The sequence below is a fragment of the Salvelinus sp. IW2-2015 genome, linkage group LG33 (genome assembly GCF_002910315.2).
Source record: "Salvelinus sp. IW2-2015 linkage group LG33, ASM291031v2, whole genome shotgun sequence".
Taxonomy (NCBI): domain Eukaryota; kingdom Metazoa; phylum Chordata; class Actinopteri; order Salmoniformes; family Salmonidae; genus Salvelinus; species Salvelinus sp. IW2-2015.
In genome coordinates this window covers 2017344-2038489 of record NC_036872.1, presented here as the reverse complement: position 1 = coordinate 2038489, position 21146 = coordinate 2017344, and the positions used below count along the sequence as shown (strand labels likewise).

The window sequence follows — 21146 nt, the reverse complement described above, 5'->3', positions numbered from 1 at the left end:
GGCACCGCTGAGTATGAGGCCTCGAATTAAAGGACGTTTCCACCAATAATATTCAACTATATTAATACAAAATATATACACATTTTATCATAAAAAATACATACAATTGACATCGAGATATATCGTAAAATTCGGTGTCCTCCAGTTTTAGAATATCTTGACTGAATATTGTTTCTATCTCAGAATTGTCTGTATCAAGATGGCTGGCCGCTTCAGACATCCGAAAGCCATCTACCTCAGAAATGTCATTTAAAGCGCTGAAATCATCCGGTTTCAGTGTTTTACGGATTATGTCCTGGGTGTCGAATTCCACCACGTCCACGTCCTCTAGTTGTGGTGTGTCTTCGGTATCGTTATATGCAGATGTTTGGTCCGAAAGAAAAATATAAAAAATAGAATATGTGTAATATACATATTAAATACAAATTTCAAATAGATTTCAGATATATTAACCTAAATTAACCTAATTATATCTGGGCTTTTTTGTTGTTGTTTTTTAAATTTCCCAGAAAAGCCGTTCTCCGCGAGGCCAACCAGCCTTTTCCAATTCACCGCCGTCAAGACAGCCTTTTCCAATTCACCGCCGTCAAGACAGACTCTCTTGCTCGCTCGATATCCCACCCATTCCACGTTCCGTAAGTTTTCCAGGCACAAAGTAGTTCACATCCAGACAGGCTTTGGAAAATACATACGAACTAGCAGATTTTTGTAGCATTTCTACTATATCTGACATGTTACTGTGGTCTTTTTTTAAGTCAATAAACTTGTGTGTAAAGTGTATACTTTTGTTTCACAGTAGATGTGTTTAAGACCACCAAGAAACACCTGACTAATCCCATTGCATTAATTAATAAGTGGTGTAGAAAATGAATCTGTAAAAGTCATAAGTAAAGGGCCAAACTTAAAGAGTACAATTACCCTTTCAAAAAGAGGCTGGCATGATTGACTGTGACAGCCACCCCCTGGAGAGCATCTCTCCTTTGATCCCCAATCTGGGAAAAATCACCTGTTGTTTGGGTATCGTTATGTATATATGCCCTCCTGTTGTTGAATTGTTTAGATAAAAAAAACATTGTTTCAAACACCCCTGCAGAGACATACACACACACACACACACACACACACAAACACACACACCTGGATAGATCAACTGAAAAAAACATTGTTTTGAAACACAATTGCATACACACACACACACACACACCCACACACACACTCACACGCACACCCCTGGATAGATCAACTGCAAACACATGCTNCTGCAAACACATGCTTTAACATATACAGATACACTATCTTGTTTAGCTTCATAGGAATAGATGCACTATATGCATAAATTAACACTCACTCTAAGGCGTGAGAACAGGAACAGGATGTCCTGACAGGATGCCCATATATTGGCACTCCCTAGAGCACGTGATAACTTCCCGCCAGGATGTCCTGACAGGATGCCCAAATATGGGCATACGCGCGTCACCCGGACATAGGGTCATAAATCAAACATTTGACGCGTGCCATCTACTGTATTCTCTCGAGCATATATTGGGAATTTGATATTTTTGGCTGATGATTGTCTGTTTGTTTCATATCTGCAAAGCAGTTAAAACACTGTCAGTTCCACCTTAAACTTTAAACTGTCTTTTTCATCTGCAATATGCAGCAGTGTCTGGAGAAGTGGGTATACTCAAATGTTGCCAAAAAGTTCACAAACGGCCCGCCCAGCGAAGGAACGGCACCCAGCGCGAAATATTCTCTTCTTTCTTTTTTGAAGTTTTTCTATTGATTTTTCAGATTTTCACTTTCAAAATCACCCTTTTTTATAGATAAAAAGACAAAAATGTGATGGTCTATGTCCACAACAATGCTTAAACCACATCAATCTGATTGGGTGGGTCTGTCAGGCCTGGCTTTCCAGTGGGTGGGCCTGTGTCCCGCAAGGCCTCCCGGGTGGCGCAGTGGTCTAGGGCACTGCATCGCAGTGCTAGCTGCGTCACCAGAGTCTCTGGGTTCGCGCCCAGGCTGGGCTGGGTTCGCGCCCAGGCTCTGTCGCAGCCGGCCGCAACCGGGAGGTCCGTGGGGCGACGCACAATTGGCATATGGTCGTCCGGGTTAGGGAGGGTTTGGCCGGTAGGGATATCCTTGTCTCAGTATGTAAAAAATGTAATAAAAAATGTATGCACTCTACTGTAAGTCGCTCTGGATAAGAGCGTCTGCTAAATGACTAAAATGTAAAATGTAAGGCGCATCCATGTCTACTTCCCTGATGCAAACAGTGCATGATGACAATTGCCATCACAAATAACCTACTAACCAACACTTCGGATTACATTTGTTCAATACCTGGTTTGCATACCTATTGTTGCCTTAGTTAGCATTTACTGGTAGTTGAAATGTCTCTCCTACCTGGCTACCGGTGTCATTCTTCTGTGAGCTGCTCCATGCCAAAACCAGTTGAGAGCTGCACACTCTTGCAGCCTGCAGATGATATTCTGCTGAAACTATGCTATGAGTGCGATGCACATGTGAACATATTGTGTAGGCTACTTTGTGCATGATTTCTCTATTGTGCTCAGTGGTGACCTGTCATTCAGGGCAGGTGGCCACATTTTTAGCAACGAAAAAATGTATGATTTTTTTMMGGGGGGGTAGCCGGTTTTGCATGTTATTTTGGCATTTATCCGTGTCACATATCAGTTTGCAAACAATGCAAATATAATATATATAATTGAGTTAATAAAGCCGCATACAAACATTGGTTTATTTTTGGTTTTCTTGAGTAAGGCAGCTTCTAAAGGCAGATGTTGTCTCCTGTCTCAGCCTCCAGTATTTATGCTGCAGTAGTTTATGTGTCGGGGGGCTAGGGTCAGTTGGTTATACCTGGAGTACTTCTCCTATCTTATCCAGTGTCCTGTGTGAATTTAAGTATGCTCTCTCTAATTCTCTCGTTCTCTCTTTCTTTCTCTCTCTCGGAGAACCTGAGCCCTAGGACCATACGTCACGGCAAACCGGGCATGATGACTCCTTGCTGTCCCCAGTCCACCTGGCCTTGCTGCTGTTCCAGTTTCAACTGTTCTGCCTGCTCTTATGGAACCCCTACCTGTTCAACTCTTAATGATCGGCTATGAAAAGCCAACTGACWTTTATTKRTGATTATTATTTGACCATGCTTGTCATTTATGAACATTTTGAAAATCTTGGCTCTCTCTAATTCTCTCCTTCTCTCTTTCTTTCTCTCTCTCGGAGGACCTGAGCCCTGGGACCGTGCGTCGGGGCTGCCGGGCGTGATGGCTCCTTGCTGTCCCCAGTCCACCTGGCCTTGCTGCTATTCCAGTTTCAACTGTTCTGCCTGCGGTTATGGAACCCCTACCTGTCCCAGACCTGCTGTTTTCAATTCTTAATGATCGGCTATGAAAAGCCAACTGACATTTATTCCTGATTATTATTTGACCATGCTTGTCATTTATGAACATTTTGAAAATCTTGGCTCTCTCTAATTCTCTCCTTCTCTCTCTCTTTCTCTCTCTCGGAGGACCTGAGCCCTGGGACCGTGCGTCGGGGCTGCCGGGCGTGATGGCTCCTTGCTGTCCCCAGTCCACCTGGCCTTGCTGCTATTCCAGTTTCAYCTGTTCTGCCTACGGTTATGGAACCGCCACCTGTCCCGGACCTGCTATTTTCAACTCTTGATGATCGGCTATGAAAAGCCAACTGAAAATTATTCATGATTATTATTTGACCATGCTTGTCACTTATGAACATTTTGAACATCTTGGCATAGTTCTGTTATAATCTCCACCCAGCACAGCCAGAAGAGGACTGGCCACCCCTCAGAGCCTGGTTCCTCTCTAGGTTTCTTCCTAGGTTTTGGCCTTTCTAGGGAGTTTTTCCTAGCCACCGTGCTTCTACACCTGCATTGCTTGCTGTTTGGGGTTTTAGGCTGGGTTTCTGTACAGCACTTTGAGATATTAGCTGATGTACGAAGGGCTATATAAAATAAACTTGATTTGATTTGATTTGATGTTTCAGCCGAGCTCAGTGCTTTCAGTGGTGGTGAGGCAAGCCAGCAGAAAATATGGAGCGTTGCGCCGTGATTGGCTCAGTGTTCTGTCACTCACGGGGACACTACGTCACTGCCAAGTCTAAGGGTAGACTTCGAAAATTCTAGCCCTTTGGGTGCTGCCATAGAGTTACATTTGAAGTGCCGATCCAAGAAGGCTCAAGGTCATTGGCCACAGATAAAAATACGTCAAATCACATACATATAGTAGCTTTGATTGGACTGATCATGTCAACATCATACTTTCAAAATCTTAGCTAGCAGTCATCATCATGAATCAAGTCAACAATCTACTGGAAAATAATTTTTTATCCTTGTCATATGAAGATAAGTTATAGATAAAACGTATCTGTGCTCATCGGCCATTGGACATAAACATTACACAACAAGTTGGAATTCTTAAATTCAACAATGAGTTGTTTGGAAGGAATCAGTGACAGTCGCTGTGTCGTCTCAAATCTGTGAATAAGGGGATATTTTCCAAATTGAAAATGATAAACATTCAAAATTGTCCATGCTGTCAATGAAGCATGATTTGTGCCACGCTCAAAACAACTGTTAACTCGGAACTTCGAAAACTTGACTTCAGTGAGTTCATGACAACTGGAAAGTAGGGAATAAACGAGCTCTGACATGGTTAAATACATTTTGAATGACATCCAACTTAGAATTGTAAATCCGGTGTAACGCTCTTAGGCGTAGTGGGTGCGGAGTCAGGCGCAAGAGGCAGAAGGTACAGAAATAGTGCTTTATTTACGCACAGGACAATCCTACGCGCCAAGCTACTGGGCGCACAACCCAGGACTAAACAAAAACCAGGACTAAACATGTCCGGAGGAAAGCCCACAACTGAGACGCACTACCACACAAATAACACAGTGGGAAAAACAAGCCAGCACAAAGAGCAGGCGGGCCTACCGGCTTAAATAGCCCAACTAAAAAACCTAAACAATAAACAGGTGTAACTAATAAGACAAAACCAACAGAAAAGGAAAAGGAATCGGTGGCAGCTAGTAGACCGGTGACGTTGACCGCCGAGCGCCACCRGAACAGGAAGAGGAGCCACCTTCGGTAGGAGTCGTGACATCCGGACTCTTTCTAGAGCTACGACTTCAAGATCAATGACGTCATCATGATTCGACCTTGTTGTTTTCAGAGGTCCCAGTTGTTTTGAAAGAACCATAAATCCAGAGAATGCCAGACTTTGTTGACAAAATTTGCCCACAAAGGACCGCCGCGCCAACTTCCTGTTCAAGTGAGCACAGCACAACAAGGTGAGTTCAAAAATGTATTGTATGCTGCTGCATAAATTATGTAATATGCCAGGGAGATATGTATACTGTAGCTAAGAAAGTAATACTAGGTAATACTTACTAAAGTACTACAAACTACTATGTTGTGTAGTAAGATGTTAGTAGCCCATGTGCCTCAGCCTAATAATTTGGCCTGCTGTTCTGACTTGGTTGTGCACATGTCGCCTATAACCTGTTTCAGAGAAATGTAATCCATCTAATATTTTAAGAGCTTTGTTTGCTTATATACCCCCTTTATTTATCTTACGGTTCCGACTCGGTGTACAGGGAAAACACTAAGAACGGCCCATGTTATGAATTCTGTTGCTGTACATTTCAAAAGTGCTGAACAAATAGTTATATTGACTACGTCCGTCCTCACTCGCTCATTAATGTCTTAATCGAAATTACGGATTGCCTCTCATCCGCTTGTCATCCCGTTATGCTATACTTTGTACATATCAATTGTCATGAGAGAACACATTTGTTTAAGCAAGTCAGCCATATCAGCTATGTTTTTTTTAAAGGCAGTAAATTAGGCTGAATTAACTATTTCACTGCCAGACAAGGCTCCTCTGATTGCCAGGTGTAGCAGTAGCAAGAAGTTGGGACTGCTGTTGGGACAGCTTTATGTAGGCCCTAACAGTTTGTGAGCACCGTTTGTCACAGCTATAGTGCAATTAATGTATTGTTTAGTGTTGTGTTTTGTAGTGGCTTTGTGGCATGCATCCAAATTGTTTTTTTTGCCTCACCAAGATTTACATTCTAAAATCGGCACTGATTGTAGTACATCATTGATTAATCGTATACCTCCACTGCACTACTTTGATACTGTGGAAGGACCACCAGAGGGCAGGCTGGGCTCACGGATAGTAGCCCAACAAGGCATGGGAGACAAGGTAACCAGAGGCAATCAAGCACAGCTGACGGTACTAATGAGATATTCTCCTTCCCTTATAAGAGAGAGTATGGAACCAGCAGACCAGGGGAAAAATACTATCTCTGGAAGATGGCCACCGAGACAGAGGAGCTATCCATGAAGAACCACTAAAATGGTGACAATCCCGTGACTTTTGTTGTAGTTTAAAGATAATCGTATTATGTTCCTGTTTGATCTGGAGAAGAAGATGTATGTTTTTCCCTTGGGAGATTTTCATTGATTATGTTGGAGTGTTTGTGGTGACCAAATGCCCTCAATAGAGAACTGTGTTCAATCAAGAAAACCTACTCCTGACTTGTTTGTTCCACCTTTCCGCTTTCGAGTGACGCCCAATTACTTGGTCCGCTCACAATACGCATCAGCAGGAATTAAAGAGTATTTGCAATGCCCACTTAAATTAAAGTGGGTATACGGTTCATACCTGCGTATACCCTCCACTACACCACTAGCCCTTTGTATTTACAAAAAGTGCACTCTCCTACATGAGTGCGCTGGTATTACGGTTGCTGTCCTTTCAGAATCCTGAAGCTGTCACACACTGAAGGCCTATAGGTTCGCCACTGCGCAAACATGTCTATAATAGATACAAAAGCTTTTAAGAGATTAATGTTTCAAGATGTTATGTCTGGTCTCAGGAATAAATTACTAGTCCTCACAAGGGTTGCAAAGGGTCAGAAACTTTCCGGAAAATTTTCCATGGGAATTTAATCCCAGGAATTTGGGGAATTTTAATTAAATTCATTTAAAAAAAGTTTGCTTCTCACAGTGAACCTTTGTGGGATACACATAAGGTAAGGTCTTGTGGCATATTTTGTTTAAACTATCCCCAATTCAATGGAATTGCAACCCTCTGCATGCACAGTGCATTCTTCCATCACATGTACAGCTGATTCACAAGATCTTGCACACTAATGAGATGCTATTGAGCCCATACTACTACACTGTCTGAGCCAAGGACTACATGCTTTCTGGTAAGTTTTGATTACAATACTGGGTGGGGTGAATATATTTTATATGACATACATGATTTTTTGTTAACTAGTAAATAGTAGCCTACAGCAAAGTGTGTTTAAATCATTTATAACTTGTTAACCATTATGCTAGGTAATTGTTGCTACCGTGTGGGTTTTAGCTTGCTTGAGCCTCAAATCAAATCAAATTTTATTTGTCACATACACATGGTTAGCAGATGTTAATGCGAGTGTAGCGAAATGCTTGTGCTTCTAGTTCCGACAATGCAGTAATAACCAACGAGTAATCTAACAATTCCACAACTACTACCTTATACACACAAGTGTAAAGGGAGAAAGAATATGTACATAAAGATATATGAATGAGTGATGGTACAGAACGGCATCGGCAAGATGCAGTAGATGGTATAGATTACAGTATATACATATGAGATGAGTAATGTAGGGTATATAAACATAAAGTGGCATAGTTTAAAGTGGCTAGTGATACATGTATTACATAAAGATGGCAAGATGCAGTAGATGATATAGAGTACAGTATATACATATACATATGAGATTAATAATGTAGGGTATGTAAACATTATATTAAGTGGCATTGTTTAAAGTGGCTAGTGAAWTTTTTTTACATAAATTTCCATCAATTCCCATTATTAAAGTGGCTGGAGTTGAGTCAGTATGTTGGCAGCGGCCACTAAATGTTAGTGGTGGCTGTTTAACAGTCTGATGGCCTTGAGATAGAAGCTGTTTTTCAGTCTCTCGGTCCCTGCTTTGATGCACCTGTACTGACCTCGCCTTCTGGATGATAGCGGGGTGAACAGGCAGTGGCTCGGGTGGTTGTTGTCCTTGATGATCTTTATGGCCTTCCTGTGACATCGGGTGGTGTAGGTGTCCTGGAGGGCAGGTAGTTTGCCCCGGGTGATGCGTTGTGCAGACCTCACTTCCCTCTGGAGAGCCTTACGGTTGTGGGCGGAGCAGTTGCCGTACCAGGCGGTGATACAGCCCGACAGGATGCTCTCGATTGTGCATCTGTAGAAGTTTGTGAGTGCTTTTGGTGACAAGCCGAATTTCTTCAGCCTCCTGAGGTTGAAGAGGCGCTGCTGCGCCTTCTTCACAACGCTGTCTGTGTGGGTGGACCAATTCAGTTTGTCCGTGATGTGTACGCCGAGGAACTTAAAACTTACTACCCTCTCCACTACTGTCCCGTCGATGTGGATAGGGGGTGCTCCCTCTGCTGTTTCCTGAAGTCCACAATCATCTCCTTTGTATTGTTGAGTGTGAGGTTATTTTCCTGACACCACTCCGAGGGACCTCACCTCCTCCCTGTAGGCCGTCTCGTCGTTGTTGGTAATCAAGCCTACCACTGTAGTGTCGTCCGCAAACTTGATGATTGAGTTGGAGGCGTGCATGGCCACGCAGTCGTGGGTGAACAGGGAGTACAGGAGAGGGCTCAGATAGCACCCTTGTGGGGCCCCAGTGTTGAGGATCAGCGGGGGGGAGATGTTGTTACCTACCCTCACCACCTGGGGGCGGCCCGTCAGGAAGTCCAGTACCCAGTTGCACAGGGCGGGGTCGAGACCCAGGGTCTCGAGCTTGATGACGAGTTTGGAGGGTACTATGGTGTTAAATGCTGAGCTGTAGTCGATGAACAGCATTCTCACATAGGTATTCCTCTTGTCCAGATGGGTTAGGGCAGTGTGCAGTGTGGTTGCGATTGCGTTGTCTGTGGACCTATTGGGTTGGTAAGCAAATTGGAGTGGGTGTAGGGTGTCAGGTAGGGTGGAGGTAATATGGTACTTGACTAGTCTCTCAAAGCACTTCATGATGACGGAAGTGAGTGCTACGGGGCGGTAGTCGTTTWGCTCAGTTACCTTAGCTTTCTTGGGAACAGGAACAATGGTGGCRCTCTTGAAGCATGTGGGAACAGCAGACTGGGATAAGGATTGATTGAATATGTCCGTAAACACACCAGCAAGCTGGTCTGCGCATGCTCTGAGGACGCGGCTGGGAATGCCGTCTGGGCCTGCAGCCTTGCGAGGGTTAACACGTTTAAATGTTTTACTCACCTCGGCTGCAGTGAAGGAGAGCCCGCAGGTTTTGGTAGCGGGCCGTGTCAGTGGCACTGTCTGGGAGCAAGACATCCTGGTCTGCGACGGGGCTGGTTTTCTTTTTGTAATCCGTGATTGACTGTAGACCCTGCCACATACCTCTTGTGTCTGAGCTGTTGAATTGCGACTCTACTTTGTCTCTATACTGGCACTTAGCTTGTTTGATTGCCTTGCGGATGGAATAGCTACACTGTTTGTATTCGGTCATGTTTCCGGTCACCTTGCCCTGGTTAAAAGCAGTGGTTCGCGCTTTCAGTTTCACGCGAATGCTGCCATCAATCCACGGTTTCTGGTTTGGTAATGTTTTAATCGTTGCTGTGGGRARMACYTCGRCYATGCACTTTCTAATGAACTCGCTCAACGAATCAGCGTATTTGTCAATGTTGTTGTTGGACGCAATGCGGAACATATCCCAATCCACGTGATCGAAGCAGTCTTGAAGCGTGGAATCAGATTGGTCGGACCAGCGTTGAACAGACCTGAGCGCGGGAGCTTCTTGTTTTAGTTTCTGTTTGTAGGCTGGAAGCAACAGAATGGAGTCGTGGTCAGCTTTTCCGAAAGGAGGGCGGGGGAGGGCCTTATATGCGTCGCGGAAATTAGAATTTACAATGATCCAGGGTTTTACCAGCCCTGGTAGGACAATCGATATGCTGATAGAATTTTGGGGAGTTTTGTTTTCAGAGTAGCCTTGTTAAAATCCCCAGCTACGATGAATGCAGCCTCAGGGTGTGTGGTTTCCAGTTTACATAGAGTCAGATAAAGTTCGTTCAGGGCCATCGATGTGTCTGCTTGGGGGGGAATATATACGGCTGTGATTATAATCGAAGAGAATTCTCTTGGTAGATAATGCGGTCGACATTTGATTGTGAGGAATTCTAAGTCAGGTGAACAGAATGACTTGAGTTCCTGTATGTTGTTATGATCACACCACGTCTCGTTAATCATAAGGCATAGCCCCCCGCCCCTCTTCTTACCAGAAAGATGTTTGTTTCTGTCGGCGCTATGCGTGAAGAAACCAGCTGGCTGCACCGACTCCGTTAGCGTCTCTCGAGTGAGCCATGTTTCCGTGAACCAAAGAACGTTACAGTCTCTGATGTCTCTCTGGAATGCTACCCTTGCTCGGATTTCATCAACCTTYTTGTCAAGAGACTGGACATTGGCGAGTAGTATGCTAGGGAGGGGAGCGCGATGTGCCCGTCTCCGAAGCCTGACCATCAGACCGCTTCGTTTGCCCCTTTTACGGTGTCGTTGTTTAGGGTCGCCGGCTGGGATCCGATCCATTGTACTGGGTGGAAGGCAAAACAGTTGTATAATCTAACTGCTTAACTATTTATCTGTACATGGAATTGTATTTGTCTTTTTTTTACTAATTATTTTCTAATCTTTACAGGAAAATGCCACGGGCAGCATCTGATCTGTAGACATGTCACTGCAGCTAATGTAGAAGGAAAAGCTGTGTACATTTGCAAATACTGTGCCAAATCATATGTGAAGAATGCAACAAAGATGCTGAATCATCTCGCCAAGTGCATAGAGTTCCCTCAGCGCTCACAACAAGCAACCTCTGACAAGTCCCTTTCGTTCTATTCGAGGTGAAAATTATGAATCAGACACCTTATCGATAGCAACAGCTCATGGTCCTCCTGGAATCAAAAGTTTTTTTTGACTCAATGGAGGAACATAGAGAAATGCTGATGAATGCCTTGCTCGAGCTGTGTATGCAACTGGTTCACCTCTGATGCTCACAGGCAATGTGTATTGGAAGAGATTTCTGAATGTTCTTCAACCAACATACACCCCTCCAACCAGACATCCTTTATCTACTAATTTGCTGGATGCAGAGTTCAGAGGTCAAGTAAAGGTCAAGCAAATCATAGAGAAAGCAGACTGGATAGCAATCATCTCTGATGGGTGTTTGAATGTTAGTGGGCAAGGAATAATTAACTACATCATCTCCATTCCTCAACCAGTATTCTAAAAGAGCACTAAAAGACAACAGACACACCGGTCTCTACATTGTAGATGAGCTGAAAGTAGTCATCAATGACCTTGCTGCGAACATGAAGGCTGCTTGGACTAAAGTGGAGGAGTCCTACCCTCACATCACACCCATTGGCTGTGCTGCTCATGCATTGAATCTGCTCCTCAAAGACAATATGGCACTGAAACAACGGATACACTACAAGAGAGCCAAGGAAATGGTTAGGTATTTGAAGGGTCATCAAGTTATATCAGCAATCTACCTCACCAATCAAAGTGAGAAGAATAAGAGAACCACATTGAAGCTGCCCAGCAACACCCGTTGGGGTGGTGTTGTCATGTTTGACAGTCTCCTGGAGGGTGTCATGATGTGACCCTTTCTGGGTATAAATCGTGGCATCCCCCTCTCTCTCTCCTACACCCAGGTTCTGTTATCTCAGGCCATAAATTCCTGGCAGAGACTCTCTCCCCCTGGTCATGCAGAGAGAGAGACACAGAGAGAACAAAGGATTTCACGTGGCGAACTTCTAAATCCCAAAATGGGTATTTGAAACAAAATGTCCACTTGTGAGAAGGTGGGAATGGTCTGTGGACATGTATGACGAGTGTGTTTCATTTGGTGACCTCAGAGAGGACAGGAAACACTCATAACTATATCTCTGAATGCGTACATGTCTCAATTATGAGGTTTGCATCTAATTCTTGTATAAAATGAATGAGTAAAGATGAAAATATTTGTGAAATGATGTAATGTGATGTTTAACCTTTAATGTGAGATAATTGTATTCCCTTTAAAGTTTAACTAAGGTATTGACCCACCTCCGTGAGCAGAGACATGATCTGGTGTCATAGAACGGCCTTTTACGAATAAAACCCCCTCCTGAAGAAATCCTCTTCAGACCACGCATACATCAGTGTCAGCTGAGGTGACCAGGTGGCACAGGTTTGAGTACCAATACTGAGCAAACCCACAGCGTGAACTGTGAGTGTGAAAAGTTATTGAATTCCTAACCATACCACGTGGAGCTTTGGCTACACGGCTGGAAATGGTTCACCTCTCTAGGGGGTGTGGGACGCTACTGTCCCACCTGGCCAACATCCAGTGAACTTGCAGAGCGCCAATAACAAAAACAGAAATACTCATTATAAAAGTTCATGAAACATACAAGTGTTATACATCGGTTTAAAGATTAACTTCTTGTTAATCCAACCACGATGTCAGATTTCAAATAATACTTTACGGCGAAAGCAAACCATGCGATTATCTGAGAACAGCGCCCAGCAGACAAATCATTACAAACAGTAACCAGCCAAGTAGACAGGTAACAAAAGTCAGAAATAGCGATAAAATTAATCACTTACCTTTGATGATATTCATATGGTTAAACTCACAAGACTACCAGTTACCCAATAAATGTTTGTTTTGTTCGATAAAGTCCCTCTGTATATCCAAAAACCTCTGTTTGTTAGCGCATTTTGTTCAGTTATCCACTGTCTCAAACAACATCTGGTTAAATTGCAGAGCGTGAAACTCAACAAAACAGAAATTCTCATAATAAACATACATAAAATATACAAATGTTATACACCAGCTTAAAGATAAACTTATTGTTAAGGAACAGGGTTCCAAGAATAATAAGTATAGTCATAATGATTCGTAAAACATTTAAGGTGTGACTGCCGGCACAAGTCACTCTAACAAATATAACTTGGAAATCACTGATAATATGCATAATTTCAGCGTTCTCATAAAATGCACAACACGCAGTGATAACTACTATCAATGTTGATGCTGCACTAAATGATAAACGTCTGCAAGATTTTTACGAGCCTCTAATTGTTGCCATCTCAGCTGATGTGTTAGGCTGAGACGGGGCATTCGGGATTCCCTTTTGAAGGAGTTTTTTCCCTCCCACTCAGACCACTCCCAGAGAGCCTAGCAAAATTCTTGCATGAGAAATTGCTCTTGCTGAGAAGCTATTTTTGTTTCTTTTGGACCATTTTGATTTAAAACAATTACAGTAAGGTACTTAATTGTCACATATAATTTCTTTAATTGAACTATAAACACTATACATGTTACACTGAAAAATCACCACTAGAAGTAACACTGGCCAATTTGTTCTCCCACTCTCTGCTCAATAAAGTCACAGAAAATACAAATTTGATATTAGCTATGTCAGTACTGTATATGTAAAATTACTAAGGGAATACCAGATACATGTACAAATATTCCCATATACACTACCGTTCAAAAGTTTTCTTCTTTAGTCTAGTTGAGTATCTGGAGCATCAGCATTTGTGGGTTCGATTACAGGCTCAAAATGGCTAGATAAAAATAACTTCTGAAACTCCTCAGTCTATTCTTGTTCTGAGAAATTAAGGCTATTCCAATGAGAGAAATTGCCAAGAAACTTAAGATCTCGTACAATGCTGTGTACTACTCCCTTCACAGAACAGCGCAAACTGGCTCTAACCAGAACAGAAAGAGGAGTGCTCAGTGCACAACCGAGCAAGAGGACAAGTACATTAGTTTGAAAAACAGACCCCTCACAAGTCCTCAACTGGCATCTTCATTAAATAGTACCCGCAAAACACCAGTCTCACCGTCAACAGTGAAGAGGAGACTCAGGGATGCTGGCCTCCTAGGCAGAGTAGCAAAGAAAAATACATATCTCAGACTGGCCAATAAAAATAAAAGATTAAGAAGCCAAATGTAAACTGAGGTTTTTGGATATAAATATGATCTTGATCGAACAAAACATACATGTATTGTGTAACATGTTGTCCCGGGAGGGTCATCTGATGAAGAATATCAAAGGTTAGTGATTCATTTTATCTCTATTTCTGCTTTTTGTGAATCCTCTCTTTGGTTGGAAAATCGCTGTATGCTTTCTYTGACTAGTTGCTGACCTAACGTAATGATATGTTCTGCTTTCGCCGAAAAGCCGTTTTGAAATCGGACACTGTGGTTGGATTAATGAGAATTGTATCTTTAAAATGGTGTCTAATACTTGTATGTTTGAGAAATTTGAATTATGAGATTTCTGTTGATTGAATTTGGCGCCCTGCAATTTCATTGGCTGTTGGCGTGGGGTTCCATCCCAGACAGGTTAACATGCATGAAACCAAGGCTTTTACGGTTACAGAAGCCAACAAATGAGAGCACCTGGGGAGTGGGAGTGGAGCTAGGCACTGCAGGACCTGGATTAACCTCTACATCACCAGAGGAACAGAGGAGAAGTAGGATAAGGCTATACGAACTGGCCGTCTAGCACAATTGAAACAGAGAGTAAAAGGAGCAYATTTCTGGGAATGATAGCATAGATTCAAGGCATAGTGTACAGACAAAGGCAAGGTAGGATGTGAGTACATTGGAGGTAAACCTAGGCATTGAGTAATGATGAGAGAGATATAGTCTCTAGAGATGTTTAAACCAGGATATGTCATCGCATATGTAGGAGGTGGAACAAAATGGTTGGTTAAGGCATATTGACCAGGGCTAGAGGCTCTACAGTGAAATAAGACAGTAATCACTAACGAGGACAGTAATGGACGAGGCATATTGATTTTAGAGAGAGGCATGCGTAACCAAGTGAACATATGGGTCCAGTGAGTGGTTGGGCTGGCTGGMGACACGGCGATTCAGACAGTTAGCAGGCCGGTGCTAACAAGCTAGCAGTTAGTAGGCCGGGGCTAACAAGCTAGCAGTTAGCAGGCCGGGTTAGCAAGCAAGCAGTTAGCAGACCGGGGAAAGCAAGCTAGCAGTTAACAGACCGGGGCTAGCAAGCTAGCAGTTAGCAGACCGGGGCTAGCAAGCTCGCAGTTAGTAGACCGGGGCTAGCAAGTTAGCAGAAGGGCCTTTGGGGGACGTCGTAATGGAGGTAAGTCTGTTTTTGCCTCTTCGTGCGGTGACGTCGCTAGACCAGTCGTGGATTAGAAGGGTTCCAAGTAGCTAGCAGGCTGCGGTTAGCAGAATGGGCCTTCAGCGGACGTCGCGCCTGAGGGGCCTGTTGGATTTGCAATCCCAAGGGTCCCAGCTACAACATGCATCGTCGTTTTGTTAGATTAAATACTTCTTCAATATCTCAAAAAGTCAGCTTAGTTGGCACCATTGATTTCAGTAATRCACTCATTCAACATGCAGAGAAAGGAATCAAAAAAGCTACTGCTAAACCTTTTTAAAACAAGTCAAAATACGTTTCTATATAATCCTCAGGTACCCTAAAATGTAATTAAACTATAATATTTCATACGGAAAGAAGTATGTTCAATAGAAAAGCTAAATTAACAAGTGCGCGTCCTCTTCGTCGCGCACGTACAGACTGATTTCCAACTCTGACTCCAAGTACCAAAACTCAAAATCTTCCTTGTTTGGGAAGAAACAAGCCTGAAACCTTGAACAAAGACTGTTGATATCTAGTGGAAGCCATAGGAATTGCAATCTGGGAGCTGGAATTGCAGATGTCAAATAGCTTTCTGTTGAAAGAACATGGGCTCTCAAAAAAAAAAATCTGGTTTGTTTTTCTTTGGACTTTCTCCTACCATATCAATTGTGTTATAGTCTCATACATTATTTTAACATTTATACACACTTCAAAGTTCTTTCTAGCCAATGGTACCAATTATATATCCTGGCTTCTGTGCCTGAGTAACAGGCAGTTTACTTTGGGCACGACAGTCAGACAGGAAGTGGATAAAAATAGACCCTAGCCTGAAGAAGAAAGGTGTTTAGATCCGAAACAGATCTTCAACAGGTCAAACACACTGAGTTTGACCTGACGAAGATCATTTTCGGAATGTAACGTTGATAATAAAGTGGTGAATTGGGTGCTTTAACAGTGTGCTGGCTTTCTTATTATAATGCTTACCCATAGAAAATCACAAAATCACGGATTTGGCAAATCATTGCGCACATTAGGCTACACATAAATTATGTTGAGATAAATTACAGACAGGTAGTAAAATATAATTAAATTGATTTAACATTAAATGTATTTCAATATGATTAAAATAGGCTTACAGCATGCTGTTTATATTTTAATGTAGTCATCTCAGGTTTTCATTTGAGTCATATTTTCATTCGTTACTTATCAATTGCAAAGACATCGTCAACTTTGTATTTTTGTCAACTGTATTTGTAGTCAACAGAGAGACTGATTAACCATGTGCTTCTATGTTTAGCGGAGATCTTCTGTGCACACAGCAAGTGACGCTGGAGGCCCAAAAAAAACATCTAACGACACACTTAGCTGTTCCACAAGTGGTCTGAGGCAGGCGTTAGATTACAAACGTTTTCAAGTGCAACGTTAACGACGATGGTGTTTGGAAACAGCTCAGATATGTAACGATGCTCCAATGAAGGTCCAAACGATAAACTTAGCCTTTAGGTGCTTTTGGGAATCTGGGCCCTGCTAATGTTGTATATATATATTATGTGTGTGTGTGTGTGTGTTGTGTGTGTGTGTGTGTGTGTGTGTGTGTGTGTGTGTGTGTGTGTGTGTGTGTGTGTGTGGTGTGTGTGTGTTGTTGTGCAATTGCAGGGCTTCAGATCTGACAGGGTAGATCACAGTCTAGATTAGGGCTGTTGCAGTGACCATGTTCCCTCCACGCTGGCAGTCATGAGTCATGACCGCAGGAAAATTCCATGTGAACATTGAGTCTCCTCCTGTATTTATTGTCCCTCTAACCACTTTGACATCAATGCAAATTTAATCGAAAATAACATCAAACACTTATCATCAAAACAGTATGGTTCCTTTAAATCTCACCTCACTGTGATCTATCAATGTGAAGAAGTTCGACAACAGGTTGAAACTGAGTGGAAAACATGGTCATTATGGATATAGTTTCAAAGCCAAACGCAACAAAATGGACAGCGCTTTCTAAGGTGATGATTAATTTWAAAAAAACAACCATACCATATTAGAGATTATGCATATACGCATAGGCCTACAGTATATATGAGCCCAAGCCTAAATTAAAATAATGATTTTGCCATTATACAATACATAGGCTACTGCATATTAAGCACTGCAGAAAAACATTATTTAATTAAGATGTCTTTGGTACATAATTGGTCTAGCCCAGGGATTCCCAAAGTCGGTCATTATTATGCATACTGAATGGACTGGTTACCAAATGCTACGCTCCAAACATTCTATCTATGAGGCTTCGAGATAGGCCTAGGCGATTATTTTGGGTCAATGATTGTGCAAGACCTCGTGGGCTTACAGAGTTACGGCCCGTGTACATTAGCGAACCGCACGATGAAACACTGCTTCCCATTAATTTTCAATGGAAGGAAAGTGATGAGAAGCGGAGGGGGCGGGGGACCGTTGGGCGGCTTGAACGTTGGGCAGCGTGAACGTGGACTGGGAGGCGGTGAAAAGGTTCCGCATTTCAAAAAATGTATGCAAATCACCAGCGGCGAATGCTGGGCGATGACCAATCATATTGAGTGGTTCCCATGACGAATTTGATACTATGCGACCCAATGCTGTGGGTGAAAGGGGGTCTGGTTGAGTTATTCATTGCAAACCTGATCGGACCCATTTGGATCCACACAGGACAGTATTGACACTAAACACTGCCTATTTCTAGTTTATTTTCTTAAAATCAGATTTTAAACCTAATCCTAACCTTCACCCTAACCACACTGCTGACATTATGCCTAACCTTAAGCAAATTTTTGTTTTCATGATTTTTTACAATATATCCAATTGTACTTTGTGGCAATTAGTGACAACCGGATTGCAGCCACTGACCTGATCGCAGGAAGGGAAACATGTTTATTTAAAAAAAAAAGGTCTGACCTGTCCTGTAAACTCTGGGCATGAATAATAAACCAAACAATAATGGACAATTGAAAAATGTATAAACATAAATCATAATCAAACTAATGTATTTATACAAGTACTTAGTTGATACTGTAGATGCTCCAACTATCAACAAACTATCAACTGCGAGTCAAACAAGGCAGCATCATGTACACTTTATAAACAACACTCTTAGCGGTAGCTCTCTCAAAATGAAGTGCATTCCAACCAAACCACAAAATGGTCTACAAATCAAATTGTATTTGTCACATGCTTCGTAATGTAGACTAACAGTGAAATAATAATCTGCACAAATTGATCTGTAAAACGCAACTCACAAATATGAGGCCACTCACAAATACGTGGAGCAACTCACAAATACGTGGAGCAACTCACAAATACGTGGAGCAACTCACAAATACGTGGAGCAACTCACAAATACGTGGAGCAACTCACAAATACGTGGAGCAACTCACAAATCTGAGGCAAGTCAAAAATGTAATGCAGGTCAGAAATATGTAAAATGCAGGTCACAAATGTAATGTGTCGTCACAAATGTGGTCACATTCAGAAAAACATATTTACCAATTTGTGTTTGCAAAATAAATAAATATATTTGAAAAATATGCAGTGTTAATGAGCAAAAAACTATCAAAACCAGTCTTGCATTTATTTGCCAATCATCATTTGTTTTTGTTAATGATGGCTCATTTGCTTTTGGATCATGAGATATGTTTATCAATCAATCAATCAAATGTATTTATAAAGCGCTTCGTACATCACCTGATGTCACAAAGTGCTGTACAGAAACCCAGCCTAATACCCCAAACAGCAAGCAATGCAGATGTAGAAGCACGGTGGCTAGGAAAAACTCCCTAGAAAGGCCGGAACCTAGGAAGAAACCTAGAGCGGAACCAGGCTCTGAGGGGTGGCCAGTCCTCTTCTGGCTGTGCCGGGTGGAGATTATAACAGAACATGGCCAAGATGTTCAAACGTTCATAGATGACCAGCATGGTCAGATAATAATAATCAGTGGTTGTAGAGGGTGCAACAGGTCAGCACTGTTTATGAAACTATGTGGGCATATCGGCAGACTGTGTATTCTGTATTCACACAATACCTCTTCTGTTCGTGACTTTCTTCTGTTTGTGACTTACTATTTTATATGTTTACAACATTTTGTTGAGCATGCAATACCTAGAATCTCCACGTATAGAATTTAGGGCGAAAATGTATGAAGAGCACGTACAATAAATATCTTTCTTTCTTATGATATCAAGGTGGCTGGTGGGATTTCTTTTCATTAAAAGCACCATTGTTGGTAGGATTGCTGAGTGTTGCTGCTTTACTGCTTGGTAGCTCAACCAGGKCCTTTGCCCGTTATAGCCTACAAAGCAAGATTGGAATGCCCAATCTATGGATGCCCATTATAGAGCTACATTGGGACTAGAGATAATAAGGGATTTATGTCTGGCAATTTCTACTCTTTACATTAACTTATCCAGCTTCAAAGGAATGCAATGTAGTATCATGTCTGACGAATGAAAATATTGGTAACACTATGCTTAAAGCCAGCAAGTATGATGCTCTTTGATGTGGTTATAATGTATTGTTATAGCAAGAGTTGTTATACGCATGTACAGTATGAACCATTATAATCAGTGCTTGGGCAGGAGCTCACTGGAGTTAAGTACCGGCACCTCAAATGTTTTACTGCTTGAGTTCCTGCAAGTCGTATAGAATATTAGCGCAAAAGTATTGTAGCGTTTCTGCACCGAAATATAAACAGTGCCGGCAAACAAAATGAGTACCGGCACATATTTCAGTCCAAGTCAAGCACTGAACATTTTCACAACATAGGAGCCGTGGGCATGATGTATCTACTGCAAACAGACCATCCTAAACTAGAGTGTGTATCATGACACAAGGGAGACCCAGATGCAGACACAGGAGGCAGATGGCTGGAGTCTTACAATATTTAATAATCCAATAGGGTAAGGCAAGAGAATGGTCGTGGACAGGCAAAAGGGTCAAAACCAGTTCAGAGTTCAAAAAGTACCGAAGGGCAGGCAGAATCAAGGTCAGGGCAGGCAGAATGATCAGGCAGGCGGGAAAGTAGTCCAGTCAGGCAGGGGTCAAAACCGGGAAGACTATCAAAAAGAGAATAGCAAAAGGAGAACGGGAAAACCATGCTGGTTGACTTGACAAACATACAAGACGAACTGGCACAGAGAGACAGGAAACACAGGGATAAATACACTGGGCAAAATAAGCGACACCTGGAGGGGGTGGAGACAATCACAAGAACAGGTGAAACAGATCAAGGCATGACAATGTGAACATAAAATACATCCCAATGTCACAACAAACACAACATCACTCCACGTTAACCCCTGACTAAAATGTCACTTACACACATGCACACACACACACACACACACAAATACAATAAGGTGAAGTCCAGGTCCATTGACATGAATGAATCCACGACAACGTTCCTGTTAGAAAACAGTTTGTTTGGGGCGGCAGGTAACCTGGTGGTTAGAGCGTTGGCCCAGTAACCGAAATGTTGCTAGATCAACTCCCAGAGCTGACAAGGTAAAAATCTGTCGTTCTGCCCCTGAACAAGGCAGTTAACCCACTGTTCCTAGGCCGTCATTTTAAATAAGAATTTGTTCCTAACTGACTTGCCTAGTTAAATAAAGGTTAAATAAATAAAAAATGTGTATGTGATTGTCGCATGCTTAGTTTATTTGGACTTGTTGTCAATTTGAGGCACTTCAATCTTTTCCCCAGTAAGGAACTGCCAGATGCCTCCTCTGTAGTTCTCATTGCCCAGGGCATACAGGAAAACGTTGAAGGTGGGAGAGGTCTTTGCCAGAATAGGAGCCAGCTACAAACACAAAGCCAAACAGAGCAATGTCAATGTCTCAGTACTAGCAAGTTCAAAAAGGTGGTACACATTTTGTGTCAAAGTACTGTA

General features: G+C 42.4%; 2 protein-coding genes across 3 annotated transcripts in view; both read right to left on the bottom strand.

Moving 5' to 3' along the window:
* The window catches only part of LOC111957531 (glutamate receptor ionotropic, delta-2), a 705651-nt gene that overhangs the window by 378538 nt on the left and 305967 nt on the right, over nucleotides 1-21146 (bottom strand). The window lies entirely within an intron of this gene.
* LOC111957534 (RPE-retinal G protein-coupled receptor-like) overlaps nucleotides 20122-21146 on the bottom strand; it is a 46897-nt gene continuing 45872 nt past the window's right edge. The window contains exon 7 of the mRNA XM_023978388.3: nucleotides 20122-21056. Within this exon, the coding sequence (XP_023834156.1) occupies nucleotides 20913-21056 (144 nt within the window). The 3' untranslated portion in view covers nucleotides 20122-20912. The remainder of the gene's footprint in view (nucleotides 21057-21146) is intronic.